Source organism: Borostomias antarcticus (assembly GCF_949987555.1).
Source record: "Borostomias antarcticus genome assembly, chromosome: 15".
In the NCBI taxonomy this organism is placed as follows: Eukaryota; Metazoa; Chordata; class Actinopteri; order Stomiiformes; family Stomiidae; genus Borostomias; species Borostomias antarcticus.
The window spans coordinates 3224571-3235839 of NC_140248.1; the positions used below are offsets into that span (position 1 = coordinate 3224571).

The 11269-nt window shown below is 44.9% G+C and overlaps 1 protein-coding gene across 1 annotated transcript in view; it reads right to left on the reverse strand.

Annotated features, from left to right (window-relative positions):
- LOC311318361 (syntaxin-1A) overlaps positions 1-10692 on the reverse strand; it is a gene marked incomplete at both ends in the record, with an annotated part of 95837 nt that extends 85145 nt beyond the window's left edge. The window contains one exon of the mRNA XM_084449665.1: positions 10663-10692. Within this exon, the coding sequence (XP_084305791.1) occupies positions 10663-10692 (30 nt within the window). The remainder of the gene's footprint in view (positions 1-10662) is intronic.
- Between the last annotated feature and the right edge of the window lie 577 nt (positions 10693-11269).

Genomic DNA, 11269 nt, shown 5'->3' on the forward strand with positions numbered 1-11269 from the left:
TACTACAGTAGATGGTGTTTAATGTGTCTCTACTACAGTAGAGGGTGTTTAATGTGTATTTACTACAGTAGAGGGTGTTTAATGTGTATTTACTACAGTAGATGGTGTTTAATGTGTATCTACTACAGTAGATGGTGTTTAATGTGTCTCTACTACAGTAGAGGGTGTTTAATGTGTTTCTACTACAGTAGATGGTGTTTAATGTGTATCTACTACAGTAGATGGTGTTTAATGTGTCTCTACTATAGTAGATGGTGTTTAATGTGTTTCTACTACAGTAGATGGGGTTTAATGTGTCTCTACTACAGTAGATGGTGTTTAATGTGTCTCTTCTACAGTAGATGGTGTTTAATGTGTATCTACTACAGTAGAGGGTGTTTAATGTGTATCTACTACAGTAGATGGTGTTTAATGTGTATCTACTATAGTAGATGTGTTTAATGTGTATCTACTACAGTAGATGGGGTTTAATGTGTCTCTACTACAGTAGATGGGGTTTAATGTGTTTCTACTACAGTAGATGGGGTTTAATGTGTATCTACTACAGTAGATGGTGTTTAATGTGTTTCTACTACAGTAGATGGTGTTTAATGTGTATCTACTACAGTAGATGTGTTTAATGTGTATCTACTACAGTAGAAGGTGTTTAATGTGTATTTACTACAGTAGATGGTGTTTAATGTGTATCTACTACAGTAGATGGGGTTTAATGTGTATCTACTACAGTAGAAGGTGTTTAATGTGTATTTACTACAGTAGATGGTGTTTAATGTGTATCTACTACAGTAGATGGGGTTTAATGTGTCTCTACTACAGTAGAGGGTGTTTAATGTGTCTCTACTACAGTAGATGGTGTTTAATGTGTATCTACTACAGTAGATGGGGTTTAATGTGTTTCTACTACAGTAGATGGTGTTTAATGTGTATCTACTACAGTAGAAGGTGTTTAATGTGTATTTACTACAGTAGATGGTGTTTAATGTGTCTCTACTACAGTAGATGGTGTTTAATGTGTATCTACTACAGTAGAAGGTGTTTAATGTGTATCTACTACAGTAGAGGGTGTTTAATGTGTATCTACTACAGTAGAGGGTGTTTAATGTGTCTCTACTACAGTAGATGGGGTTTAATGTGTTTCTACTACAGTAGATGGTGTTTAATGTGTCTCTACTACAGTAGATGGTGTTTAATGTGTATTTACTACAGTAGATGGTGTTTAATGTGTCTCTACTACAGTAGATGGTGTTGAATGTGTCTCTACTACAGTAGATGGTGTTTAATGTGTATTTACTACAGTAGATGGTGTTTAATGTGTCTCTACTACAGTAGAAGGTGTTTAATGTGTATCTACTACAGTAGATGGTGTTTAATGTGTATTTACTACAGTAGATGGTGTTTAATGTGTATCTACTACAGTAGATGGTGTTTAATGTGTCTCTACTACAGTAGATGGGGTTTAATGTGTATCTACTACAGTAGATGGTGTTTAATGTGTATTTGCTACAGTAGATGGTGTTTAATGTGTATCTACTACAGTAGATGGTGTTTAATGTGTATCTACTACAGTAGATGGTGTTTAATGTGTCTCTACTACAGTAGATGGTGTTTAATGTGTATCTACTACAGTAGATGGTGTTTAATGTGTCTCTACTACAGTAGATGGTGTTTAATGTGTCTCTACTACAGTAGATGGGTTTTAATGTGTATCTACTACAGTAGATGGGGTTTAATGTGTATCTACTACAGTAGATGGGGTTTAATGTGTTTCTACTACAGTAGATGGGGTTTAATGTGTCTCTACTACAGTAGATGGTGTTTAATGTGTCTCTACTACAGTAGATGGTGTTTAATGTGTATTTACTACAGTAGATGGTGTTTAATGTGTATCTACTACAGTAGATGGTGTTTAATGTGTCTCTACTACAGTAGATGGGGTTTAATGTGTTTCTACTACAGTAGATGGTGTTTAATGTGTATTTACTACAGTAGAGGGTGTTTAATGTGTATTTACTACAGTAGATGGTGTTTAATGTGTATCTACTACAGTAGATGGGGTTTAATGTGTCTCTACTACAGTAGATGGGGTTTAATGTGTATCTACTACATTAGATGATGTTTAATGTGTATTAGGGGATTGGAAACTATCAAACACTTGACAAGCATACACACTGATGGGAGTCTATAAGAGCATTTGGGAAACGCCAAATCAATGTTGTTGCAACGTTCCTTACTGTCTGTCTGCCCACTGTGCTTTCCAGCCAAATGAGCTACAAACCTCCATCTCCAGTCTAGTGAGCTACAAACCTCCATCTCCAGCCAAATGAGCTACAAACCCTCATCTCCAGCCAAATGAGCTACAAACCCCCATCTCCAGTCAAATGAGCTACAAACCTCCATCTCCAGCCAAATGAGCTACAAACCTCCATCTCCAGTCAAATGAGCTACAAACCTCCATCTCCAGTCAAATGAGCTACAAACCTCCATCTCCAGTCTAGTGAGCTACAAACCTCCATCTCCAGCCAAATGAGCTACAAACCCTCATCTCCAGCCAAATGAGCTACAAACCCCCATCTCCAGTCAAATGAGCTACAAACCTCCATCTCCAGCCAAATGAGCTACAAACCTCCATCTCCAGTCAAATGAGCTACAAACCTCCATCTCCAGTCAAATGAGCTACAAACCTCCATCTCCAGTCAAATGAGCTACAAACCTCCATCTCCAGTCAAATGAGCTACAAACCTCCAGTCAAATGAGCTACAAACCTCCATCTCCAGTCAAATGAGCTACAAACCCTCATCTCCAGTCAAATGAGCTACAAACCTCCATCTCCAGTCAAATGAGCTACAAACCTCCATCTCCAGTCAAATGAGCTACAAACCTCCATCTCCAGTCAAATGAGCTACAAACCTCCAGTCAAATGAGCTACAAACCTCCATCTCCAGTCAAATGAGCTACAAACCTCCATCTCCAGTCAAATGAGCTACAAACCACCATCTCCAGTCAAATGAGCTACAAACCACCAGTCAAATGAGCTACAAACCTCCATCTCCAGTCAAATGAGCTACAAACCCCCATCTCCAGTCAAATGAGCTACAAACCTCCATCTCCAGTCAAATGAGCTACAAACCCCCATCTCCAGTCAAATGAGCTACAAACCTCCATCTCCAGTCAAATGAGCTACAAACCCTCAGTCAAATGAGCTATGAACCCCCATCTCCAGTCAAATGAGCTACAAACCTCCATCTCCAGTCAAATGAGCTACAAACCCTCAGTCAAATGAGCTATGAACCCCCATCTCCAGTCAAATGAGCTACAAACCACCATCTCCAGTCAAATGAGCTACAAACCACCAGTCAAATGAGCTACAAACCTCCATCTCCAGTCAAATGAGCTACAAACCCCCATCTCCAGTCAAATGAGCTACAAACCTCCATCTCCAGTCAAATGAGCTACAAACCTCCATCTCCAGTCAAATGAGCTACAAACCTCCATCTCCAGTCAAATGAGCTACAAACCTCCATCTCCAGTCAAATAAGCTACAAACCCCCATCTCCAGTCAAATGAGCTACAAACCTCCATCTCCAGTCAAATAAGCTACAAACCCCCATCTCCAGTCAAATGAGCTACAAACCACCATCTCCAGTCAAATGAGCTACAAACCTCCATCTCCAGTCAAATGAGCTACAAACCTCCATCTCCAGTCAAATGAGCTACAAACCTCCATCTCCAGTCAAATGAGCTACAAACCCTCATCTCCAGTCAAATGAGCTACAAACCTCCATCTCCAGTCAAATGAGCTACAAACCTCCATCTCCAGTCAAATGAGCTACAAACCCCCATCTCCAGTCAAATGAGCTACAAACCTCCATCTCCAGTCAAATGAGCTACAAACCTCCATCTCCAGTCAAATGAGCTACAAACCTCCATCTCCAGTCAAATGAGCTATGAACCCCCATCTCCAGTCAAATGAGCTACAAACCTCCAGTCAAATGAGCTACAAACCTCCATCTCCAGTTAAATGAGCTACAAACCTCCATCTCCAGTCAAATGAGCTACAAACCTCCATCTCCAGTCAAATGAGCTACAAACCTCCATCTCCAGTCAAATGAGCTACAAACCACCAGTCAAATGAGCTACAAACCTCCATCTCCAGTCAAATGAGCTACAAACCATCATCTCCAGTCAAATGAGCTACAAACCTCCATCTCCAGTCAAATGAGCTACAAACCCTCAGTCAAATGAGCTATGAACCCCCATCTCCAGTCAAATGAGCTACAAACCACCATCTCCAGTCAAATGAGCTACAAACCTCCATCTCCAGTCAAATGAGCTACAAACCACCATCTCCAGTCAAATGAGCTACAAACCTCCAGTCAAATGAGCTACAAACCTCCAGTCAAATTTTACATTACATTACATTACAGTCATTTAGCAGACGCTTTTATCCAAAGCGACTAACAATAATTGCATTTAACGTAGGAAGAGCCAATGTACTACTACTTGCCAGAACTCACAAGTGCATCTTCTTTCTAAAACAAACAAGTGACTAAGAGCATAATCTAGTGCTGAAGCAAAGTGCAAGAATCACAATCTAAAGTACAGTGCAATATAATATAATAAGTGCTTAGGTGGGAGGATTGTTGTAGTACTTCTTGAAGAGATGAGTTTTGAGCCTGCGACGAAAGATGGGCAGCGACTCTGCTGTCCTGACATCAAATGAGCTACAAACCTCCATCTCCAGTCAAATGAGCTACAAACCACCAGTCAAATGAGCTACAAACCACCAGTCAAATGAGCTACAAACCACCAGTCAAATGAGCTACAAACCTCCATCTCCAGTCAAATGAGCTACAAACCTCCATCTCCAGTCAAATGAGCTACAAACCTCCATCTCCAGTCAAATGAGCTACAAACCTCCAGTCAAATGAGCTACAAACCTCCAGTCAAATGAGCTACAAACCTCCATCTCCAGTCAAATGAGCTACAAACCTCCATCTCCAGTCAAATGAGCTACAAACCACCATTTCCAGTCAAATGAACTACAAACCTCCATCTCCAGTCAAATGAGCTACAAACCTCCATCTCCAGTCAAATGAACTACAAACCTCCATCTCCAGTCAAATGAGCTACAAACCTCCATCTCCAGTCAAATGCATGGCAGCATTAACAGGTGGTTAATAATGAATGGCCCCTGGAGTGAGCTACAGGATCTGAATAAACTATCTGTCTCTGCCCAAGTCCACTTGCTCCCAAAGGTCTCAACAGCAGTTCATCTCAGGCCATATCTGTCAACAACAGACTCTACAGGCCTAAAGTAGGTGATATAGGCTATTACTAAACAAAGTGCTTGGAATCAACATTGACATGAGATGTCACATTGTATGGAAATCAGAAATGAGATCAAGCCCAGAGGTTATCTCCGCATGAATCAATAGCTGGAGAGGATACAGAAAGAATACTGTAATAGCCTGAACACAGCATGACATGTCCCAGTGTGTAATAGCCGTTTCTCAATAGCAGCACTCTGTGGCACCTGAACTGAATATTAATAGTGAATGTAGTTCTCATACTAGCAGGCATTTTCAGCAAGGACCTGTAGTTGAGAGGATTCTGTGGGAGATTGAAGCGGTTTGGAGAGATGGAGGTCCAGTGAGGTCTGTCACGAGAAGGAAAAAATTGAGTTACCATAGCTATGCTGATGACACTGAGCTCTTCATTTCTGTGACTGTGACGCCCCTCGACTACAGCTCAACTGACCGTTTGACAGAATGTATTGCTGACATAAATGTGTGGATGTCACAGAACTTCCTCCAGTTAAAACAGGACAAAACTGAAGTATTGATCATTGCTCAAAAAGGTGAAAGAGAGAGACTATCAGTGCACTTAAAAAAACTGAATTTGTCACTGAATACCAAATGTCAGGCCAGAAACTGAGGTGTCATGCTGGACTCTGATCTTAGCTTTGAGGCCCATATAAAGAATGTGACAAGGACCTCATTTTATCATCTAAGAAACATGGCCAAGATGAAACCTTTTCTCTCTGATACTGAAAGACTCATACATGCTTTTATTACTAACAGGTTGGACTATTGTAACTCTCTCCTGTCTGGCCTACCAAAAAAGAGATTAGTCAAGTCCAACTGATTCTAAATGCTGCAGCATGTGTCCTCACTAAGACCAGAAGGAGGGCTCACATCACACCAGTTTAAAAATCACTGCACTGGTATCTGACAGTATTAGAATAGATTTTAAGATTATTTTATTTGTCTATAAATCCAAACATAATCAAGCACCTAAAAACATATCATACATGCTTTTAAAATATATATCCAGTAGGTCCCTCAGGTCCTCTGGCACTGAGCTTTTAACAGTCCCTAGAGCCAGGACTAAGAGGCATGGGGAGGTCCTAGAGTCAGGACTAAGAGGCCTGGGGAGGTCCTAGAGTCAGGACTAAGAGGCATGGGGAGGTCCTAGAGCCAGGACTAAGAGGAATGGGGAGGTCCTAGAGTCAGGACTAAGAGGCATGGGGAGGTCCTAGAGCCAGGACTAAGAGGCATGGGGAGGTCCTAGAGCCAGGACTAAGAGGCATGGGGAGGTCCTAGAGCCAGGACTAAGAGGGATGGGGAGGTCCTAGAGTCAGGACTAAGAGGCCTGGGGAGGTCCTAGAGCCAGGACTAAGAGGCATGGGGAGGTCCTAGAGCCAGGACTAAGAGGCATGGGGAGGTCCTAGAGCCAGGACTAAGACGAATGGGGAGGTCCTAGAGCCAGGACTAAGAGGCATGGGGAGGTCCTAGAGTCAGGACTAAGAGGAATGGGGAGGTCCTAGAGTCAGGACTAAGAGGCCTGGGGAGGTCCTAGAGTCAGGACTAAGAGGCCTGGGGAGGTCCTAGAGCCAGGACTAAGAGGCATGGGGAGGTCCTAGAGTCAGGACTAAGAGGCCTGGGGAGGTCCTAGAGCCAGGACTAAGAGGCATGGGGAGGTCCTAGAGCCAGGACTAAGAGAAATGGGGAGGTCCTAGAGCCAGGACTAAGAGGCATGGGGAGGTCCTAGAGTCAGGACTAAGAGGAATGGGGAGGTCCTAGAGTCAGGACTAAGAGGCATGGGGAGGTCCTAGAGTCAGGACTAAGAGGCCTGGGGAGGTCCTAGAGTCAGGACTAGGAGGCATGGGGAGGTCCTAGAGTCAGGACTAAGAGGCCTGGGGAGGTTCTAGAGTCAGGACTAAGAGGTATGAGGAGGTCCTAGAGTCAGGACTAAGAGGCATGGGGAGGTCCTAGAGTCAGGACTAAGAGGTATGAGGAGGTCCTAGAGTCAGGACTAAGAGGCCTGGGGAGGTCCTAGAGCCAGGACTAAGAGGCCTGGGGAGGTCCTAGAGCCAGGACTAAGAGGCATGGGGAGGTCCTAGAGTCAGGACTAAGAGGCATGGGGAGGTCCTAGAGCCAGGACTAAGAGGCCTGGGGAGGTCCTAGAGTCAGGACTAAGAGGCATGGGGAGGTCCTAGAGTCAGGACTAAGAGGTATGAGGAGGTCCTAGAGTCAGGACTAAGAGGCCTGGGGAGGTCCTAGAGTCAGGACTAAGAGGCATGGGGAGGTCCTAGAGTCAGGACTAAGAGGCATGGGGAGGTCCTAGTCAGGACTAAGAGGCATGGGGAGGTCCTAGAGTCAGGACTAAGAGGCATGGGGAGGTCCTAGAGCCAGGACTAAGAGGAATGGGGAGGTCCTAGAGTCAGGACTAAGAGGAATGGGGAGGTCCTAGAGTCAGGACTAAGAGGCCTGGGGAGGTCCTAGAGTCAGGACTAAGAGGCATGGGGAGGCCCTAGAGCCAGGACTAAGAGGCATGGGGAGGTCCTAGAGCCAGGACTAAGAGGCATGGGGAGGCCCTAGAGCCAGGACTAAGAGGCATGGGGAGGTCCTAGAGCCAGGACTAAGAGGCCTGGGAAGGTCCTAGAGCCAGGACTAAGAGGCATGGGGAGGTCCTAGAGCCAGGACTAAGAGGCATGGGGAGGCCCTAGAGCCAGGACTAAGAGGCATGGGGAGGTCCTAGAGCCAGGACTAAGAGGAATGGGGAGGTCCTAGAGTCAGGACTAAGAGACATGGGGAGGTCCTAGAGCCAGGACTAAGAGGCATGGGGAGGCCCTAGAGCCAGGACTAAGAGGCATGGGGAGGTCATAGAGCCAGGACTAAGAGGCATGGGGAGGTCCTAGAGTCAGGACTAAGAGGCATGGGGAGGTCCTAGAGCCAGGACTAAGAGGCATGGGGAGGTCATAGAGCCAGGACTAAGAGGAATGGGGAGGTCCTAGAGCCAGGACTAAGAGGCATGGGGAGGTCATAGAGCCAGGACTAAGAGGAATGGGGAGGTCCTAGAGCCAGGACTAAGAGGCATGGGGAGGTCATAGAGCCAGGACTAAGAGGAATGGGGAGGTCCTAGAGCCAGGACTAAGAGGCATGGGGAGGTCCTAGAGCCAGGACTAAGAGGAATGGGGAGGTCATAGAGCCAGGACTAAGAGGCATGGGGAGGTCCTAGAGCCAGGACTAAGAGGAATGGGGAGGTCATAGAGCCAGGACTAAGAGGAATGGGGAGGTCATAGAGCCAGGACTAAGAGGAATGGGGAGGTCATAGAGCCAGGACTAAGAGGAATGGGGAGGCAGCCTTCAGTTCTTATGCCCCCAGCCTTTGGAACACCTCTAGACTCTATGAGCACTATATGCTACATTGATTTCTATGAATGGTGATATATAAATAACATTACATTGACATTGACAGTGCAGTGATATGATCAGATAAAGACGTTAATTATATTGCATCGGTGATTCCAGTAGTCTTCATAAAGGCGAACAAGAATGGATGGATAAATGAATGAATGAATGAATGAATGAATAATTACTTGAAAGATATGTTTATGGTGTAGGCTTATAGAAAGGACATTTTCTAAATTCTAGACATTTATGGACAATAGGCTACAAACAAACAAACAAACAAACAAATAAGCAAATAAACAAACAAGCAAACGTGTGAATAAAAGACGACACCCAATGTACATGATGTAATGCTGCCACATTTTAGAAGCTAGCATTTGATTCCAAAGTGTTATGATCCAATCGCATAAATAACACCAGCGCCAAGGTATCTCTCTTGTAATTAACCATTTTGGTATCTCAATAGACAGACCGTGATTGGTCAGTGCGGCCCCTCATTGGCAGAGCCCAGACTGTGATTGGTCAGTGCGACCCCTCATTGGGAGAGCCCAGACTGTGATTGGTCAGTGCGGCCCCTCATTGGCAGAGCCCAGACTGTGATTGGTCAGTGCAGCCCCTCATTGGGAGAGCCCAGACTGTGATTGGTCAGTGCGACCCCTCATTGGGAGAGCCCAGACTGTGATTGGTCAGTGCGGCCCCTCATTGGGAGAGCCCAGACTGTGATTGGTCAGTGCGGCCCCTCATTGGCAGAGCCCAGACTGTGATTGGTCAGTGCGGCCCCTCATTGGGAGAGCCCAGACTGTGATTGGTCAGTGCGGCCCCTCATTAGGAGAGCCCAGACTGTGATTGGTCAGTGCGGCCCCTCATTGGCAGAGCCCAGACTGTGATTGGTCAGTGCGGCCCCTCATTGGGAGAGCCCAGACTGTGATTGGTCAGTGCGGCCCCTCATTGGGAGAGCCCAGACTGTGATTGGTCAGTGGGGCCCCTCATTGGGAGAGCCCAGACTGTGATTGGTCAGTGCGGCCCCTCATTGGGAAGGCCCAGACTGTGATTGGTCAGTGCGGCGACTCATTGGGAGAGCCCAGACTGTGATTGGTCAATGCGGCCCCTCATTGGGAGAGCCCAGGTGTCACACTGTCACCCACAGATGCTCAGGCAGTTCCACTAAGGGCTCATCTCCACCGCTTTGGCCCTAGTCCCAGCTGTGTGTGTGTGTGTGTGTGTGTGTGTGTGTGTGTGTGTGTGTGTGTGTGTGTGTGTGTGTGTTTGTGTGTGTGTGGGTGTGGGTGTGTGTTTGTGTGACATCATACGTCATATTCATTCAGATTTAAGATCATAATACTAGGCAGTGAAGCATAAACCTATGATGGAAAACATTAGGCTTATTATTATTATTATTATTGTGTTTATTAATTGCATTAATATGTTCTTGTTAAAGCCTCTATTGAATTAGCATTAAATGACACCCGTTTCAAATTCACGTTCATAAAACTAGCCTATAGCCTACTTTTTATCCTCGGACAACTCGAAGACAGCATTTGACAGACATTGGGAGATTTTTTTTGACGAATTGCAAGCCAAGTGAAATTATAGACCACGTAAGAAAATCCTTGATGCTTTCAATCAATCCTAAAGATTAATTGTTATTACGACCAATCAAAAGGCATTTAACAGCTGCTACTGTTGGCACCCATCTCATAGCGCTTCCTTTTATTATGATCCACCGACTCAGGGAAATATCAAAAAGTTGTACCCTAAGTGAAGATAAAAGTCTTGAAATATACTCATCTCTAGTATAATAACCGAAATGACACATTCTGAGGAGGTTGCTCGGTATCATAGACAAAATATTTCCTGCCTATAAAAAGTGAGGCGCGCCTACAATAGGCTACCACTTAAAACATCGGACTCAACCACCGTTTACTTCAGATCATCTCCTAAATAATTCAAATAAAAGGAAAATACTCACCGTCCTAAGTTCATGTGCACGGTCCTTCATTCTGATTACAAGGTTTCACCACCAGCTTTTCCCAGAACTTCCCTACCTACAGGTAGATGCTGATCTGCGTGCTGGAGTCAGATTTCTCTCTTATTCTCAGCCTGGAGGAGAGCGTCGGGAGCGCGCAAGGGGTGTAGATACACGGGGGCGCGCCAGGATCGAGATCAAGCCTTTGCCAAACATTTTGTGTAATTATTGTGATACTTCTGATAATTAACAGGCTGTTCGAGTTTACGATATTTTAATTGGTCTTGAATAGGCTATATAGGATCACGTGAAATTTGCAGATCCGAGTCCAGCCCGAAAAAGAAAGATACAACCGACCCTGACTGGCTATGCCATGGATTATGTAGGTTTAATAATACGTTTTAACTGGGCTTGTTGATTAAATTCTACTATTTGCTCGGCCGCATATGGCTGACACTGGCAACACTCATTTTCTGTAGTTGAAGGACAGCGACACCTGCTGGTGATGATTTAGTAGAACTTAGGGTCGCCCACAGTAGTAGGCCAAGGTGATGAATTAATTAGCCTACTAAGGCCCTTTTACAGAATCTACCCCCATACCTAACCTCCT